The 20,098-nt window shown below is 42.5% G+C and overlaps 1 protein-coding gene across 7 annotated transcripts in view; it reads right to left on the minus strand.

Annotated features, from left to right (window-relative positions):
- The window catches only part of DCAF1 (DDB1 and CUL4 associated factor 1), a 57,553-nt gene that overhangs the window by 34,294 nt on the left and 3,161 nt on the right, over positions 1–20,098 (minus strand). For 5 of the 7 annotated variants that reach the window (XM_033140633.1, XM_033140632.1, XM_033140630.1 and 2 more), the window contains exons 2-9: positions 9,878–9,995; positions 9,293–9,369; positions 6,803–6,876; positions 5,906–6,019; positions 4,716–4,853; positions 3,216–3,689; positions 1,888–1,989; positions 598–756 (exon numbers count right to left, since the gene is read on the minus strand). In XM_033140633.1, coding sequence (XP_032996524.1) covers positions 598–756; positions 1,888–1,989; positions 3,216–3,689; positions 4,716–4,853; positions 5,906–6,019; positions 6,803–6,876; positions 9,293–9,369; positions 9,878–9,987 — 1,248 coding nt within the window. In that variant the 5' untranslated portion in view covers positions 9,988–9,995. Of the gene's footprint in view, positions 1–597; positions 757–1,887; positions 1,990–3,215; positions 3,690–4,715; positions 4,854–5,905; positions 6,020–6,802; positions 6,877–7,376; positions 7,557–9,292; positions 9,370–9,877; positions 9,996–20,098 lie in introns of those variants that run through there. The other 2 variants (XM_033140636.1, XM_033140634.1) reach the window with 2 other exon arrangements.

Genomic DNA, 20,098 nt, shown 5'->3' on the forward strand with positions numbered 1-20,098 from the left:
ACCCAAAGGATCCACTGATTTGACCCATTGATTTCAATAGGTTTACTCTGAGTATAACTAATGTTGGATCTCACCCAATGTATCTTATGATTATTGTCGTCTTTGGAGTTTAAACTAGTGTGCACACAGAGACTCAGATGGAAAAACTGAGCTCAATGAATGTGGGGCTTGCCTCCACTTTAGCTTCAGAACAAGAAACCCATGAAGTTGACTGCCAACACTGAAGTTAACAGGGCCGACATCAGAGCCTGTTGATCTGATCTTGCTTTCTGCACTCTTGCTGAACTGAGGTGGATTCTTGCAGTCAATTGATGACTGACAAACCAGTATCCCATTAAACAGCAGCCACATGAGCATGTTGAAAACAGCGTATGAGGAAAAGCCAACATTTGATGGACGTATCAAAAGATCAAGAAATAATTCCAGTTGGCATGTGAAAAGTGTGGTTGTGTGAATCCACCCCAAGAGGAACCTGCTATGTAGTATCCAACGGTTGTTTTGCTTGCACAAGGGAAGTCACCCAATTTTTACTGTTTCCTCCTACTCAATGCTGTATTTTAAATACCTACAATTTCAGTTAGCAGAATGGAATCTTACCCTTTCCATGGCATCCTGATTGTAAGACAAATAATATAAGCACATGGAGACACCTGTAGCTGCCATGGAAGGACGAGGAATCTCCAGTAGCTTCTGCACTCCTCCATGAGCAACAAACTCTGTTGCAAACTTGTTGTGGAGCAGCAGCGATGCCAAATACTGTGAACAGAAAGCCAAAGTCAATATAGAAATCCACTCAGAGTTCTCTGATACCAGTGAAGTGCTCTTCTCTGCAATTTGCACAGAGTGGTAAAGGAAAGAGGATATTGCCTTCTTGGACTGCACCTTCCTGAGAGCAAAAAGGTGGCCGTGGTATAACAACAATTCCTTCTAACTCAATCACCTATAAACAGTTTATCAACTCTGTAAAGCAGCCATCAGATATTTTCCTACAATTTAAAAATACAAAAGTTTGTTTTGCATGTCAATACATTTCAAAGGTAAAACACAAGACAATTCTGAGCAAGGAAAGTGCAAAATAGCACCAATGTTCTGCGGTTTCATCTCAAGGCAGCAGCAGTAGCAGAACTTGGGAGAACACCATTTTATGTCCCATTAAATTTAGTGGAACAACACAAGCAGCAGGAGACAACAACATAACATGAAACTCTGGGTGCAGCACCAAGGAAACAGCTCACTGATTCAAAGCAGCTGGATGGCAAATTTATATAAGACTGCATCACTCAAATTTGAAGCCACAAAAAGAATCTGGACTGGCTTGCTTCCAAGACCAAAGGGAGAATGTTAACACTGCAAAATTATTTTGCCTTGAAGAAACACTTTGATGACGGAATGTGAAAGGCTGAGGATATGAAGCACTGAGAAGTTAAGAAATGCATTCAAGTAAGCACAGCAGCATCAGGATTAGAATCAAAGCTACATCTGAATCCCAGGTTTTTATTATTTTTTTAAAAAAATAATCTATCTAAATGTAGCCTTAAACACAGTGATTTTAATGAATATTCACATTGTTGTGAACTGACTTGAAATTCTGAATAAAAGGCAGTATAGATGTGTTTTAAATAAATAAAATAAATAGACCAAAGCAGTCAGAAGAAATATATTTAATAAAACAGATAATCGTTGATCCCGTTAGGAAAAGAGCAGATGAAGGTTGCCTTAATCAAATTTAAGAGCAAAAACACATGAACTCAAAGCTGAATGCAACTTTGGCACTACTTAACTAGATATCAGGTCCAAAATTATTTACTTCAATAACTGACACAGAAAAGAACAACTGGCACAGAATTACCACTGGTTAACAAGCAATTTGCTCTGCTGTCATTTTACCTTCAGGGCTTCAAAGGTGAGCAGTACATCATTGGTCCGTTTCAAATCAATATAGAACATCATTAGGTCTCTTGATCCAAGTTGCATAAAGATGGGCAGCAGCTGAGAAAAGTAAAAGATTAGTTCACTGTTGAAAAAATTGCGTGGGGAGCACTTTCGACAGTATCATTTCCCTTCCCCTTAAGTTTAAAGGCAAGCGAATACTGACAACAATCAAGATCCATCTCTGTCAAGTGACCAACACTACCTTGTATTTCTTACGGCTCAGCTAACAAGTTCCTTCTCAACAATTTTAGATGAAGGTGGTTGTCCAAGAAAGGGAGACAAGAAGAGCCTCCTGTCAAAATGTGCATTGCGCCACTGAAGGAAAGGCAGTAAAGAAATCTAATAAATGCTTCTTTTCAGCACTTCTTTTAAATAGTTAACTCTCATTCATATGTTCAAATTATTAAATTGCAGGGGTGGGGAACCTTTTTCAGTCCAAGAGCCACAATCCCTCATGGACCACCTTCCAGGGACCATATACCCCTGGGTAGAGCAATGAAGGCAGCTCTTACCTCTGTACAGGCGGCTACACTCCAGCCATGCCAAAGGAAGATGCTTCTATTTACATACACACATTCTCCCTAGCCAGCGGAGCAACAGGTATTGTCACAGTTCAAGGACACATTCCACCCAGGCAACAGCACTTAAGGACAATACAGAGCAGGCCTACCAAAGGATGTTGCCTGCGGGAGAAGCATGGCCTGAAAATGTCTCAAGGACAGGACAGAGAAGCCTGGAGGATCACATTCAGCCCCCGGGGCCAGAGGTTTCCCACCACTGTCTATAGAGGAACACCTCCTTCTCTCAACTCAAGAGAGTCACCAAAAAAAAAACCCTGAGAAAACAATTCCAAGATCTCGTTTATCTCATTTACATGCTCTTTGTGTGATGCTCTGGACACCTCTTCAAGCAATTAAGGTCTGGCGGGTGGCAACCTTTTCTGTGGAGGCTCCCCATCTGTGGAATGTTCTCCCCAGGAAGGTTCGGCTGCCACCTTCATTACCTATCTTTAGGTGCCAGGCAAAATCATTTCTCTATTACCAGGCCTTTGACTGATTAAACATTCTATGGCCTTTTAAATGTATTTGTGGGAGGGGGTGATTGGTTGGTTTTTGGTTTTTTGTATTCTCATTTTGAATTTTGAACTGAACTATGATCTTCAGATGAAGGACAGTATACAAATTTTAATCATCATCACCCCCCCCCAAATTAACACAATTTAATTGGGTCATAAAAGGAGGCCATCCAAACATAGCTTGTTTGCTTGCCTTTTGTATACCTACCTCTTGATACTCCCCTAGGGGAGTCAGGTACTGCAGAATTAACCTTTGCTCTATAGCAGAGGTCAAAGGGTATAATGTATAGTTTGTGCCAATCACCCAAGGAGACATCTCTGACCAGCTGCTATTAGACAGTTCAACAAACATCCTTTCTGGCTCTGAAGAGAAGCCAAGTTTTTGTTTTGCTTTCCGGAAATTCTCTCTTTCATGTTGTTTCCCTGATTTTTTTGTGGCAGAGTTCACCCGACTACTAGTCTTGTGATTTGAGTCAAGGTTAAATGAGATTTCCATATCCCCTGTAACTTCCTCCTGTTCGCCATCCACAGCCATCTCCCCATAATCCATGTCCACAGCTTCTTCATCCAGAGGCAGCAGAGAGTCTGAGGGCACTTTTCGAGGACTGGGCCGCTTGTTTTCATGTTTCGTGTTCACTTCATTCACTTGCAGCTCTCTCAAGCGCTGAAGCACAAATGCCACCTGTTGCAAAAAGGATAGGATGCAGCACTTTCACATAAGCAAATACAAGTCAAGTAGCCCGCAGGAGACCAGGGAAGGAGAAATTCAAGGCATTTTTACCCTGGCTTCTGATTTGAAAAGCAGCCCATGTGCTTTTCTCCCACAAAAAAAACACAGGACCAAAGGCAAGGAGGGGGGCAGGGTTTTTTGTTTTGTTTTTTAAATAGTTTTTGTATTTAAAGCAATTGCCATGTAAAGACAGTTCATTTTCATTTTCTGTCTACTGTAGGAGAGCAGGGGGAAATGGACATGGGAAGAAAGGCCTGGTGATCTTTTGGTGGTTACAGGCAAATACATCTATGACCACTGATCTGCACAGCTAACATGTGAAATAAGTATTTCAATTTGTTTGTTTTATTTGTTTTAAAAAATTATATCCTGCTTTTCACTGTGTAGGTCTCAAAAGAGACTTACAACAGTAAAACATATATTCTAAAGGCAACTCCCCATTTGTTCCTGTCTGTTCCTGACACCCCATTTAGCTGGCTGTTCTACAGATTTTACTGAAGTGTTTCCTCTGCTCCGGTTTTTATGTTTTTTTAATTATTTTGTATAGGTGTTTGACTTTTGTGCTATTGTTGCAAAGTGACTTAGGCAACATTTGGTGGACAGACAGTACACAAATTTAACCAAACTTTTACAATAAAGCACTCCATTTGCTCCAGGTTTTGAAATGAACACACCACACCAAGCACATTTCCAGCTACAGGGCAGATAAGCATGAGATATGCTACCAAGAGCAGAAACATTAAGAATCAATACTCCGATATGAATCTATTTCCTCCATTTGCAAAGGACAAGTATGGCAATTTCCTATAAAGCAGAACCATGCAAATTCCCCTCCAGTTTTCCATCATTCACTGGAACTTCTGAAATCACATCTGTGAGGAAGGAACCCCCCCCCCCAAAAAAAGTCTTAGGATTCAATTATGCTTTGCAAGCGCTTGCTTTTAACAATGGGTGTGATGTATTTGCCATGAGTATTACCAACTGAGAATTCTCGTCTCTGTAGTTAGCAGCAATGTCTTGGTTCTCCATGGCCCCTCCCAGCAATCCAGTTGCAAATGTCCTCAGAGGTTGATCAGCCTCTCGTGCCCACTTGAAGAGATTCTCAACTATGCCTTCCTAGAGATAGTGGGGATGGGGAGAAGGACAGATATTAGCAGATAAATTCTCCTCTCCGCAGCCTAGGCAAGTAACAATTCAACCTACGTACAAAGGAAAAAAATTAAATTTATCAAGATTTGGGGAATATCTCAAGTCGTCCTACATTTTCCAAAGTGTAAGCCAGCATTTTCCAACTAATGTGGATTATTTTCCACAGTAATCCTGAAGCACTTCTGTTGACTTCACAAGGATCGCACTGTAATTATATGAGTGTACAGTAGAATACACTATTATTATACACTTACAATAGCTAAGGTCCACTAAGCAATGGAACTGTGTACATATAATCAAGGTCTGAAGTAATGCTAATATGCATATGCAAGGGATACTAGCAGCCTTTTGTTATTTTTGCTGTGGGATGACCTACTGGTGAGGGACAAGTCACTTTTTTCAACTGAACAGCCATTTGCTCCTTCATGAAGCACCAACTGCTGCAGCAAGTGCAGCAAAGGAAGTTTTTTCTCTAACCACTTATCACTTCTTTGGATCCTGGTCACATAAGCTCGAGAATTTCATGCAAGAATCATCCACTTCCGCTACCCACTACATATTGCAGTTGGGGATTGTATGTATTTGGAAGTTTGAGAATGTTTCTCCTGGGAGACTTGCAAACAACCCAGAAGACAACTGTAAGCCTCAGCTCGTGAGCAAGTTTTCAGAGTTGCATCCTTATGGTAAAAGATCCACAGAACATGGAAAACCTGTTTGTTTGTTTTTAGAGAGACAGAGAGAATGAAAGTACAATTTGAAATTCACATCTGTATTGACAAGAAGGCTATTAAAAACTTTTTTTAGGCTGGTAACTTTTGTGAAATTTATACGCTGTATTTTTTGAAATAATTTACACAGCTGGCATAATGGCTCCAAGGCGCCCTAAAACAGATTTTTGATTTCTCACTCCTTTGAAAGATAGTTGCTGTCTACCTAAGTCTCTAGAAATAGCAGAGAGTGTGGAGACTGCTAAAATGGTCAACAGGAAGGTTATGTCAGCATCATCTTATATCTGAGACCTTTTCCTGAAAGACGACAGCAGTTTCCAGCCCAGGCATGATGTCCAAAAGGAGTCGACAGGCAGCGGTATTTAAAGGTGGTTCTCTGCTTGTCATCACATAAGCATTCACCAGCTGAAAAGAGATAAAGGGAATTAATTAGTACTGTCTATTTAAAAATGGTCCAAGAAAAAGAAGTTGCATAAGCATGCAGTATTGGATTGTAAAAAATATTAAAGATTTCCTCCCTTACTCTGAATGAAGCCAATTTATTATGGCTTAGAGCCTGAGTTACCCTTCCATGAATGGAAGCAACTATGATCCAATGTTGGCTCCCATTGATGGAAGTGGTGAGGCCTTTTTCATCAATTCCTCCTTTTCTCTGATTCTCCCAGCACCACCTCCCATATTACCCTAGAACAGGGTTTCCCAAACTTGGGTCTCTAGCTGGTTTTGGACTACAACTCCCAACATCCCTAGCTTGCAGGAGCAGCTTAAATAAAAAATAAATCTTAAACATATTTGTCATTGTCTACAAATCCTTTCAGACCACACAGCCTGCAGTAATTCCAACAGCCAAACTAAATCTACACTTTCCTGGAAAAGCAAGACAAGGTGCGAAGACTGTTTTGTTATTTTTTTTTAAGAAGCTGCTGCAGGTATGCATATTAAGTTAACAAACAGAAGGCTCTCTCTTTTATACTCTTGCTGTCATAACTTTTACAAGCAAGGCTTAGAAAGATTTTATATCAATTATTGGAAGGTACATTCCTAATTAAGCACACAGCAAAGTTAAAAGAAAACGATCACTCTGGTACCCCTAACTCAAGGCAAAAAGATGACTGGGTAAAAGAATAATGAAAAGTTCCTAGCAGTCCTGATGTGCAAATCTATGAAAAAAGGAAAGGGCAAACCCACTGCGTTCATGAAATCGTCGTTCTTGAAGAGTATCCTCAGCAAGTGGCCAAGCATACATTTTGGATCTGCCCGACCTAGAAAGAGATGGACAAGAATATCAGTTTGTCAACCACACTTGATTAGCAATAATAAACAGCAAAGTATGTATCATGCAAATTAAAAGGCATGGCTAAATTTTCTAGCTAGAAGTCAAAGGATGCTTCTCATGTCACATTTCTCTAAATGTATTCTGAGTAACATTTTTTAAAATGTTTTGTATGTAGAAAACAAACCTTACATTTAATGCAAAGCACATAGTTCACAAAATTATAAACAATCAAGCAGAAAAAGATAGTCAAGGCAGATGACATGTTAGGAGTATTTAGAAAACTGAGCTGGAAACAGTAATGCATTATTACTGTACTGTCATTCTTTTTATTAAAATATCCAAGAACTGAAATGTCTAGACCTAATAAAAAAAATTCTCAACATATTAAATCTCACCTCCTAATCCAACCTGCTGACCACCCAATAAACCCCAAGGACAAAAAGTACAGCATACACAGAAAAAGGAAGAGAAGATTGCAACACTAACTTAATCCACTTGGTAACACTGATCCAAAAGCAAGATATGGCTAGGCAGTCCCACCTCATATGGTGTATCATTGCCTTGACCTGTGTGCCATTCCAGTATAAAGTAGAATCCCTCACATTTCTTTCAAATTATCTTCATGGTATCTGGTATGTGCACATCTGTAAATTTTGTTTGATCAACCTTAACAAGATATAAGTAGGAAGGTTTAAATGAGCTGGAAAACTGCCTTCTATTTGCTCTGCGACAGCCGATTCTCTCATTTTTCATTCCAGGTCTCTCACAATAAATTTAAGTCTGCTTTCATTTTATTCCTAATTTGTTTAAAGATATATCACTGGCCTGAGAAACCACTAAACCGAAAGTGAGGAACATGCAACCATCCAGATGCTGTTGAACTATAACTCCCATCATCCTTGGCCACCAGCAGTGTTTGATGAGGGGTGGGTGCATGCAAAGGTTCCCCACCCCTTTGCTACACTACTTACAGACTGAGCGGCTAAAAAGGATTCAGAAGCTCAGCAAGTGTCAGAACAAAAAAACATGACTATGGGTTTTCACTGTGTGAGGTACCGTATTTTTCGCTCCATAAGATGCACTTTTTCCCTCCTAAAAAGTAAGGGGAGATGTCTGTGCGTCTCTGAGCGAAGGCACTGGATGGCAGCGGGATCCCTCGGCTGCCGCTGCAGTTGCAAGCAGAGGGATGCCTTTGCCGCTGGAGCTGGCGCATCGCACGGCCGCGGGCTCCTGTTCCTGCTCTTGCGGGCAACGGGGGCAGTGTCGGGGATGGGGGCGGACGGGCAGGCAGCCAAAAGCCCTTTCGGATGCTCGACCATCCACCCCTGCCCCTGCCGCCGCCCGCAAGAGATCGGAGCTTGCAGCTGGAAGAGGTGCTGCGCTGCACCTCTTCCAGCTGCAGGCTCCGATCTCTTGCGGGCGGCAGCAGCGGCAGGCCAAAAGCCCTTTCAGCTGCTCGCCCGTCCGCCCCCGGCGCCGTCCAACGCTTACAAGAGCAGGGATCGGGGCTGCGGTTGGAAGAGGCACAGCGCCTGGCCCTTTCCTTCCCGGCCTCAGCCTGCGGTGCGAGCCCCTCTGCCCCCATCTCAGCCTGCCTGCCTGCCTGTCTCCTCACTTGCTCACTCAGAAAGCAGGCAGGCAAAGCAGGCGCGTGAGCCTGGCTCAGCCCTGGAGAAGAGCCACCACCACCTCCTCCTGCCCGCCACTCGCTCTTCCTGGGATGGAGATAGGGGAGGTGGCGGCGATCAAAGCGGCTGCCGCTTTTCTTGCCGTACAGCGAGCAGGGAGGAGGAGCGGACGGGGCTGTCGTGCGTCCCTCCTCCCTGCTCGCTGTACGGCAAGAAAAGCGACAGTCGCTTACCAGTACATGCTGTACACACTGTACAGCATGTAAGCGGCTGCTGCTCCGCTTGCTTGACGCTGTGCGCGGCTCCTCCTCTTGCGCCAGATTTCCAGCGTCACCCACAAATGTGAGTTCTCCCTCTCTTCCTTCCTTCCCTCCCTCCCTCTTCCAACTTTAATAAAATATTGAGGATGGGGCAGGTTGTTTATTAAATACCAGTTTAGTACAACATTTGATTCAGAATATTTTTTCCCTTGTTTTCTTCCTCTAAAAACTAAGTGCGTCTTATGGTCGGGTGTGTCTTATGGCGCGAAAAATACAATATGCTCACATCCCCCCCCCCTTTATATACATTATTTCTAAAGTAGATGGAAGGGCAAATTCTGAAAGGAATTGTTGAAATGTGTCAAGCATTGGAGAGAAGTCTGAGTGCTGTCCTAGCAGATAAACTTTGTGGAGCTACATCTCTGCGATCTTGGCCTTTCCCACCCTCTCTATTGTTTACAACATGAACAAGAATGAAGTCACATTGGATTTGTATGCTCTCAACGCATCTTACCAGGGTGCCTATCATCAAATGGATCCGGATCTCGCTTGCGGTACTCTTCTGTCTCCTTCTCAATCAATTCCGACATTCTAGAAAGGGGGTGAAGAAACATGAGCCACTTGAAATCCCCCCCAGAATGAACGCTGCTAAATAACTTCAAAAACCACTCACCCACCCACGTTCCAGTTGTACTGCAGATGACTGAGACACACAGCAGTAATTCAGCAAAGGAAATAAATGAGACTCTGAGTGCTAAACCCTGCTGAAACAAGGTCTATGCTGCCTTGTAATAAATGGGTGGTGTCTGCCCTCACAAGGCAGCCACCAACACAGGAATCCAGAAAACAGTAAAAAAGCATTTATGGTAACATCTGCTATCCTTTAATATTTGTTGGGGTTCTATGTTGGGAAGTATCATCCAAAAATTATAGATGATTGCTAGACACTTGCAACTAAGGACTCTCAAAGTCCTTGTTTTTCTGCCATAATTTTTTCATGACACTCTGCCCCTCCTTGTTTCAGAAAAGCCTCACTGGGTAAGGCAGGACTGAGTATAGCATCACTTGTGTAACTGCACTTCTGGACAACTGTACTTACCGAGTAAGGATAGGAACGATATCTTGCCCACTGCCATGCTCTTTCTCCCACTGCTCCAGCAAAGCAGTAAGCTCAGCCTTGGAATCCACAAGTTCAGAACATGAAGTCATGACTCACCCTAAAGGTTGAAGGGAGGCAATCAGCACCAACTGGAAAGTAGCTCAGCTCTCAAAGGCATTACTTCTCAAACAAAAATTTAAAAATCTGAGTTTTCAAAAGCATTTTTTTACACACAAATGCTGCAGCCCTAAGCAAATAGCACTGAAATTAACGGGGTCTACTTCCTACTAAGAACAACTAAACTAAGCTGGGTAGATGAGGTGATTTTCACAATTTCTCTGCCACTGGCAAATAAAATTATACAACTCTAGGCAGATGACACATTGTATAATGACGGACAAAGAGTTCAAAAGGACCCTTGAGTTAAGGACAGAAACTGGACTTGTAAAATGGTTCAATGATCGTTTCTTTGAAGACTCAAATACTGTTCAAGAAAGTCCAAGTGTGGTGTTTTTTAAGGGCAATGTGAATCGCCTGGGAGTATTCAGTACTAAATAAAGCATCATTTAAATTAAGTTTGAGCGGACCTAATAAATGTCTGGATGAACAGTGTATCTTGGCAGATACAAGTAAACATCTCTGAGCTTTCCAAAGAAGAGCAGGACAGAGATGCACAACATTAGGCTGGCTTTGGCGTCCAGTCAAAAATATGCAGTGACCATGACCTTGTGACTTTCCCAAATCTTAGAATTAAATGACAATAATTTTATTATTTATACCTCACCCATCTGGCTAGGTTGCCCCAGCCACTCAGAGCGGCTTCCAGCACATATAAAAATATAATAGAATTGTACAGCTGGAAGGGAACACCGGGGTCATCTAGTCCAATGCCCTTCAGTGCAGGAATCCTGCTCACAGCCATCCTTGGGTGGGCCTGAACCACCAAACCTCTGGTTAACAGCCAGAAGCACTGACCCATTGTGCCACATTTCACTGTGCCGCCAAACGACAGAGACCATTTCCTGCTTTTGTCTTCAGTTCCAAACTTTTGGAAAGCAGGTGGGGAGAGGGGACCCTTCCTGTAAAAACAAGCCCCAGCATTCACCTCCAGCTTGGAGCTGGAGACAGCATATAGGGATTTTCCCTGCCAAGGACCTCGGAAGCCCAGTGCAATTGTGAGGATAACCCCTATTCCCCACAGCAGCTTCAAGCTAGAGAAGGACTGCATCTTGCTGATTCATCACTACCTTGCAAGGCACTTGGAACAGCAATGGCTAATAATAATACCGGTAATAATAATATCCTACCACCCCCCAGCTTCCCTTACTAACTCAAAAGAGTAAGTTACAGGTAGGTAGCCATGTTGGTCTGCCATAGTCAAAACAAAATAAAAAATAAAAAAAATTCTTCCAGTAGCATGCACACGAAAGCTCATACCAAGAACAAACTTACGGTAGTTGGTCTCTAAGGTGCTACTGGAAGAATTTATTTTTTTATTTTCAAAAGAGTAAGGTTAGGGTTCATCAGTTTGTCACCATGTTTCTATGAGGAAGGGCTATGGCAAAGTGGTAAAACATCAGAAGGTCCTTAGTTCAAATCCTGGGATCTCTAGGTAGGGCTGGTAATGTGCTGTCTGAAACCCTAGAGCCAATGCCAGTCAGTGTCCACCGTCCCTCAGACTTTGTGGTGGGCCGGACTATATTTTGGGAAAAAAATATATGAACAAATTCCTATGCCCCACAAATAACCCAGAGATACATTTTAAATAAAAGCACACATTCTGCTCATGTAAAAACACCAGGCAGGCCCCACAAATAACCCAGAGATGCATGTTAAATAAAAGGACACATTCTACTCATGTAAAAACACGCTGATTCCCAGACCATCTGCGGGCCGGATTGAGGAGGCGATTGGGCTGCATCCGGCCCATGGGCCTTAGGTTGCCTACCCCTGGTGTATACAATACTGAAAGAGATGGGCCAATGGCTTGACTTCCTATGTTCATGGCACTCATAGCACCAAAATCATCTCCAGTCTTTTCTAAATACTGTACATACTCTAGTCACGTTTAATATGTGTAAACCACTATTACTCCCCCCCACCCCCGTTTTCCTAAGAAACATACTCAATTATCTCCAACCTTCCTCCCAATTTTGGAGCTGGGGAGGGAGTCAAAAATGCCCCTACAGTTATAGGCACCAGGAGAAAACATTCCTCTTCTCCCAGGCCTTTGGCTAATTAAACAATCTATGGCCTTTTATAGTGGGGCGGGGATTGTTTTCTTTGTTATTATTTTTATTATTGTTTATTTGTTATTACATTATGTATTTCTGTGTTTTTATACTACAAACCTCCATGTGATCTGCTGGTGGAGGGTGGTATATTAATTTAATAAATAAAAATAGTTATTAATTATTATTAGGAGGCAGTGAAAGATAGGCGTGCCTGGCGTGCTCTGGTCCATGGGGTCACGAAGAGTCGGACACGACTGAACAACAACAACAAACTAATTATTAATATACAAAATAAATAATGGGCTTTCAGGACAGCCCCACATAAATGCTCCCTAGCTTCGAAGCAGAGAGGAAATCTGGAGCTCATCACATTCATCAGAGGCTGGAAACATTTGCCATGGTGGTGATGTCAGCAAGTGAAACTGTGGACCCATAGAAGAGAATAGATTATAGTAAGGGAGTTTATTACAATAAAACTTGAGCCCTTAAATCAGTCTTAACTAAGTATTCTTTTTTTTTAAAAAAAAAAGCTGCCATATTAGGCTTGCATTTATTCATGAAGGCCTCTCTCAAATGAACTCTCATAAAATTGCAGGCGAACTCCATTGGAAAAAGCAGCCCATCACAAAGCTATTGAACTTTCTTCTGACAAGTGCCACACAGAAAGGGCTACCAAAACCTAGAGGGGCTTTATTACAGAGGACTCCTGGTGTTACTAACAGCACCATGAAAACCCAGACGGAACAAAAATACTGCTGGGGGGGTGGTGGTTTCCCCACTAATCCAGAATTGAATGTTCAACTTGTTTTGGATGAGAATGCACTCCCATTTTCAGAATCAAGTAGATAATAATAATATAATAAATTTTTATTTGCATCCCACCCTCCCCGGCCAAAACTGGGCTCAGAGATAGCTTGAGTGTGCTTCTTGATCAAGCACTTTATGCCAGCTGTCCCTTCCTGGAAAATCAGACCCAGCAAGTCATTCATGCTCACTACATCCATACTTTTTCATTCTTCCACCCCTACTCTCCAATCCACAGAGCAGGTTGCTGGAGGAGGAACACATCAGACTTCCTAGAAGTCTAACTAATACCCTGCTTTTCCTTCCATTGCTCTGTCCATTTCTGCTTCTCCTCACCACCACCAAATACATGAAATTAAACCAAGGGTTTTAGACTATGATCCACAGACTGTTGACCCCTGGGGCTTTAAAAATGTATTGTATCAAGATACCTTAAGAATCACCCTCTTCCAAACAAATCTGTGCAGACTCTTCAACTAGAACCCTGCTGACTCCTCACACACATGAAGTGCAGTGGGCAGATTTAAAGTGTGCTTGGGATGAGAGAAGGTGAATTTTCATTGCATGACTGGAAGTCTACATGCAGTGTTGGATTCTATCCATAATATGAGGCACACAACTGTCTAAAATCAGGACAGATTCAGTAATATTTTCCTAGTCTGCTGAAGAATCCAACAGTATTCAGCTGTGATCACATACAACATGTATTCATCTGGCAGATGGCAAAGTCAACTGGCCACTTTCCCAAACCTATGAAACTACACTGTTCAATGGAGTAAATAATCTTGGATCCTACTTTTAGGACTGTTCTCTTCCTGTTTTCAAACTCCCTGGACTTTTCATATTTTGTAAGTATACTTGCTTTGGTGTACTTGAAGATATTCAGTAGAATTCCTCATTGCTCTCCAGCACACACCAAATTTATTTGGCTCACTTTTGGTTGTTATTTTCAGGTGATTATCAGTCTTACTTACTTTGCCTTCTGCTTAACAGTAACATCGTCACTGTGCTGTTCTTATTTATACTGGGAAATTTAAGCATATCCTATACATTCTCCGTGAGCCTTGAGTCCACAGTGGTGGATAAACCACACTCAATGCATAGCTTTCTATTTCACTGATATACTGTTTCCTGAAAGGCAATCTGCACTTTTTAGAGCTTTTCCCATCGAAAAACAGATCCCTTTTCCTACTTTATCAGACATTATTCTACGTGCAAAATCAGAAGACAGCTGTGAATATATTGGCAATACATCAGAAAGTAGCAGTAAGTATACACAACCCAAGACTCATAAATATCTAGATATCTGATGAGTCATTTAGGTAAAGACCAGGGAGGAGGGAAGACAAGAATCTTAATTTGAAAGATTTTGAACACTGAACAGTGCAAGGCACACTATAGTATTTGCTTCTGTGTTCTGCCAATTCATTCCCCCTGCAACCCCTGGGCTAAGCAAGTTGCTTTCTAAAAACAGGAAGGGCAAATGACAACAGGATCAATCCATATACTTGACCAATTATTTATTTTGTTACATAGTTTGCATTATAATATCATGCAATTTTACAGACTAGCTTCAAATACAGCTGTAAAAAATAAGCGTGGCAAGGGAATGTGAGCTCAAAAGCAGCACACAACAATAATCAACGCACACACACATATCCACTCACCCCTGAGATCAAAGTATTAATCCCATGCCAAGGCAATGTTTTGTCCAAAGTATTATACAGGTAACAGGTGCCTTTTGTTAATCTGTAAACTCTCTAGTCCAGCAAGTTTTCCAATATCAAATGAAGTATAGTCACAGCTGATGTTCACAGCTACAGGAGAAACACCAATGTTTGTACATTTAACACTACAGTGGTACCTCGGGTTACATACGCTTCAGGTTACATACTCTGCTAACCCAGAAATAATGCTTCAGATTAAGAACTTTGCTTCAGGATAAGAACAGAAATCGTGCTCTGGTGGCGCAGCAGCAGCGGGAGGTCCCATTAGCTAAAGTGGTGCTTCAGGTTAAGAACAGTTTCAGGTTAAGAACGGACCTCCGGAACGAATTAAGTTCTTAAACCGAGGTACCACTGTATACACTGCAATGAGTGGGAGGTGTTTAGGTCCATTTATGTGACCTGATGGAGGGCACAAGGAGAAGGGGACGACCTTTATGTGACCAGATGGGAGGGCACAAGGAGAAGGGGACGACAGAGGATGAGATGGTTGGACAGTGTTCTCGAAGCTACTAACATGAGTTTGGCCAAATTGCGAGAGGCAGTGAAGGATAGGCATGCCTGGCATGCTCTGGTCCATGGGGTCACGAAGAGTCGAACACGACTGAACAACAACGTGACCTGATTAGATGAAATTGCAAGCATCCCCACACTAAATAAGTTATTATTTTAAGCAATGAAGAAGTTGAATCTTCCTTTTCTAAAAAAACAGTTTTGCTTGAAAGCATTCTATGGGGCTACTTGTGCAGTTTCCAATGGAATTGCCACTTACCTAAGAGCTGGCAATTATCACCAGGATAGTTACAGTGGGAATAAGAGAAGTCTTACTGAGTGCCTTGAAACAAGGCACAGGGCAAAGGAACCAGACAGGGGTGCTGTGAGGCAGCTGTTTCCAGTGTTAGAAACTCAGCTATATAATCTAATCACTGAATGGCGCTTTAAACCTAGGTTACAGTTGCCACAATGAATTATTTAGGCACCATTTCCTCCCCCCCCCCCCCCGGAGATTATTATTATTCATTTCGTTTCTATACTTCTCTAAGTGACTTCTTGCTTTCCCTAGTTGCAAACCTGGCATCCAGAGATCTCCATGTGGTTGCATTTGGACACGTGTCTGGTACCTGGCTAATTTCTAACATTGGTTGTTCCCAAAGGCTTCCTTCATCTTTCCCATAAAAAGTAAAGGTAAACCAGGGGTAGGCAACCTAAGGCCCATGGGCCGGATGCGGCCCAATCGCCTTCTCAATCCGGCCCACGGATGGTGCGGGAATCAGCGTGTTTTTACATGAGTAGAATGTGTCCTTTTATTTAAAATGCATCTCTGGGTTATTTGTGGGGTCTGCCTGGTGTTTTTACATGAGTAGAATGTGTGCTTTTATTTAAAATGCATCTCTGGGTTATTTGTGGGGCATAGGAATTCGTTCATTATTTTTTTCAAAATATAGTCCGGCCCACAACGTGGCCTGAGGGACGGTGGGCCAGCCCAGCCACGGCTGAAAAAGGTTGCTGACCCCTGAGGTAAAGGTACCCCTGACCGTTAGCTCCAGTCACAGATGACCTGGGGTTGCGCGCTAATCTCGCTCTTTAGGCCGAGGGAGCCGGCGTTTGTCCGCAGACAGCTTCTGGGTCATGTGGCCAGCATGACTAAGCCGCTTCTGGCGAACCAGAGCAGCGCACAGAAACGCCATTTACCATCCCGCTAGAGCGGTATCAATTTATCTACTTGCACTTTGACGTGCTTTCGAACTGCTAGGTTGACAGGAGCTGGGACCAAGCAATGGGAGCTCAACCCGTCGCAGGGATTCGAACCGCCAACCTTCTGATCAGCAAGCCCCAGGCTCTGTGGTTTAGACTACAGCGCCACCTGCTCATCTTTCCCATACAGAAAGCCAAAGGAACACAACTTCAACTAAGTCTGCCTCTCTGTGTGTTACATATGCAAATGCAAGTATGTGCCTACATACACCTGTGAGTGCATATGTGTGTGCATGTAAAAGAGAGAATAAATGACTGTTAGCAGCTTTTTTAAATAAAAAAGTTTTTATTGATTTTCTTAATAAACAATCATTACACTGAAAAAGAAAAAAAATCTATATTCACTCTTAATATTAATCCATATTTTGGGATTCATCGAATCCCTCGACTCCCTCCCCTGGTTCCTTTGTGTTATTTTCATTTGTGCATGTCAACAAAAAGTCTATCTCTAATTACTTCTTTATTTAAACATTCTCCATAACATTACAAGTGGGGTTTAAAAAAAAAAATCCTGCTAATGTATTAACTTCCTTACATTGCTTTTGCTGTTAGCAGCTTTGCCTTGCCAACAGCAGAATGTTTCTGCCCTCCTTCCCGACCTTGGAATAAATACTTATAGCCATTCCTTTCCCTCAACCATACCTTACAGCCATTTCATTTAATCCACAATTATTGTCATAATCTTTTTTCAAAAAACCTAAATCCCCAACCACTTTTGGCTTGTGGCTCCCAAAAAAATCAGCAATGGCGAAATGCTGTCCTCTGGCCAAAGAAAAAAGAAAGAAAGAAAGATTAGCCACACCTGTATGGTTCAGTGGCAACCTGGGAGAGTGGCCAACAAGACCTGGGTCAAATCTTCACCATGGATTCACTAGGTGATAATATACTATATGGATGGGATTCAGCTAAGTTTTACTCAGAGCATACCAATGGAAATTAATGAACATGACTACACTAGGCCCGTTAATTTCAGCAGGTCTTCTCTTGGTAAAACTTGGTTGATTATCAATATAACTATTGTTCAACCTCAGTTCCTTATTTAGAATAAAAACAACTTTTACAGTAATCTACTTTGCAAGATTAGTGTGAAGGTCCAAAAATAAAGTATTTTGTACCGTATATCAGAAATACAATTACCATGGAAGGCCAAATAAGAATAGGTATGTGATCAGTATATTCTGTAATTAATAGCAGCTGATAAGGAAGGAGCAAACTGAGACAGGACCAGATCAGGTCTAGCCCCTGCCCTGCCCCAAAATCACCACCATCATCATTTCACCAACTAAAATCACACATATAAACCTGCTATTTTCCTACTTTGAGGGAAAACGTACCCAATACTACCTATGGTTTCCCTCTGTACAGTGGTACCTTGGGTTAAGAACTTAATTCGGCCTGGAGGTCCGTTCTTAACCTGAAACTGTTCTTAACCTGAAGCACCACTTTAGCTAATGGGGCCTCCCGCTGCCGCTGTGCCGCCAGAGCACGATTTCTGTTCTCATCCTGAAGCAAAGTTCTTAACCCGAGGTACTATTTCTGGGTTAGTGGAGTCTGTAACCTGAAGCGTCTGTAAACCAAGGGTACCACTGTAGAGCAAATACAGTGATACCTCAGGTTACATACGCTTCAGGTTACGTACTCCGCTAACCCAGAAATAACGCTTCGGGTTAAGAATTTTGCTTCAGGATAAGAAGAGAAATTGTGCTCTGGCGGTGCAGCGGCAGTGGGAGGTCCCATTAGCTAAAGTGGTGCTTCAGGTTAAGAACAGACCTCCAGAACGAATTAAGTACATAACCAGAGGTACCACTGTAGCTTCAGCAGACAAGTTGTTAAAAATAGGGGCAAGCATTAACCCCTCTCACCGGCCACAGTAATCCTAATCTGATGCGCTCCTGCCCTCCAGCAGCTGTTATTATTATTATTAATCATTATATACTGAATGATTATCATGTGTTTACATGGGGAAATGTAAAGGCCTGAGCAGTATTATGTTGTGATCAAGTCAAATCTTGCCACCCACCCCTGACACTGTATGACCCAGCCACCATGGGCATGGATGGAATGGGAGAGTGGAGAAGATGCATGTCTGATTACCCTTTCCCTATGCAAACCTGACAGGTGTTTAGGTGGGGCTATGCAGATAAGGCTTATTGGGGAAGTTTTAACAGTTTACATTGAGCTTCATGGAACAAAGAAAGAGAGTTGTGCTTCAGGATGTAGTTACAAGGGAAGACACATATCCCCACTACAGGAGACCAATGCCAGATCTACCCACTTCCCTGCCCACAACCAGTGTTCCCCAGGAGCATTTTGCAACTAGCACAGGTCGAATTGCGACCACGCTCAAATCTCTGGATGCCAGGTTGGTGACTAAACATCTCCATCTGGCTGGCCCCTCCAACTATCTTAAGCAGAAGAGTTTATTTACTGCCTTTACTGTATATCCTACCTTTTTCTCCAGGGAGTGCTTCCCCCTCCCCAGTTAATCCCTACAACAACGCTGTGAGGTAGGTTAAGAGACTGGTCACCCAGTGAGCTTCATAACTGAGTGGGGATTTGAACCTTGATCTTCCAGGTCCTACTGACACTCTAACCACCAATACACAACACTATCTTCCTAGAGTATTTCTGCTGTGGTACAGCTATATAAAATAAGTAGGTAAATAAATCTGGGACAAGTAAAATGTTACTTAGAGAAGGATCTGAAATATTATACTTGAAGCTTAAATTTGTTTTATTCTGTATTGTCTTATTTGATGTTTTAATGTGTTGTAAACAGCTTGGAGATTTTTTTCTTTAAAATATAAAGCAGTATAGAATGAAAATAATATTAATAACAATAACAACTCTGCTGGAGGGGGTAACACCTAGACGTACCATTGTGGTGACTGTAACCTAGGTTTAAGGCGCCATTTGGCAATTTACTTATATATCTGAGTTTCTAACACTGCCCGCAACACCTGATACTGGATGGCCTGGCTTCTACCAATATAAGAAACCAAATGCAGGGGCTTCAAGGTAGATTTCCACTCCCTCAGAGGTCCCTGTAATATGCAAGCCACTGTCACCCTGCCACACACACAATGCCCATAAGGGCAGGTGTATCAGTAAATAGTATACAGTACTGTATTCCAAGAGAGAAGCATCACAGGTGGTCCTTGTATTATTCAATATCTGCGGCTAAGTTCTAAAATTAAAGATACTACAACTCAAGCCAATCTAAAATTTCTTCCCCACTGCAACGTGTATGAAGCCGGGTTGGTAGTAGCTTCCCACTGGTCTGGGGAAAAGAATTATTCACACGCACAAAGACAGAACAACTTCGCAGAGCTGAATCCTGGCATCGAAAACAGTTTCCTAACTGCTACCTCCCAACTCAAACTAAGCCCTACAATTGGTGTCGCAAAGAGAAAGGTGGTTCACATGCGGGGAAGAGAATAAGCTTCGGGCAGACAAAACCTCCCCCGAGAGTTTATATAAAAGCTGCCACGGCGCCAGCGTCCCTCCCCCACCCTGAGAGGTGACAGCTGGGGGCCAAAGAGGAGGAGGAGAAAAAGCGGGTTGAGAACAAAACAGAAAAGGTAAGCTCGCGCTGGCAGGATCAGCAAGGACCAGAAGCCGGACAAACAAACGAGGAAGGGAAGGGGGACAGAGGAAGAAACTACCCTCTACTTTGCAAAAAAATGTTGGTCTTTGACCCCCCT

This window comes from Lacerta agilis, chromosome 2, assembly GCF_009819535.1.
Source record: "Lacerta agilis isolate rLacAgi1 chromosome 2, rLacAgi1.pri, whole genome shotgun sequence".
Lineage (NCBI taxonomy): Eukaryota > Metazoa > Chordata > Lepidosauria > Squamata > Lacertidae > Lacerta > Lacerta agilis.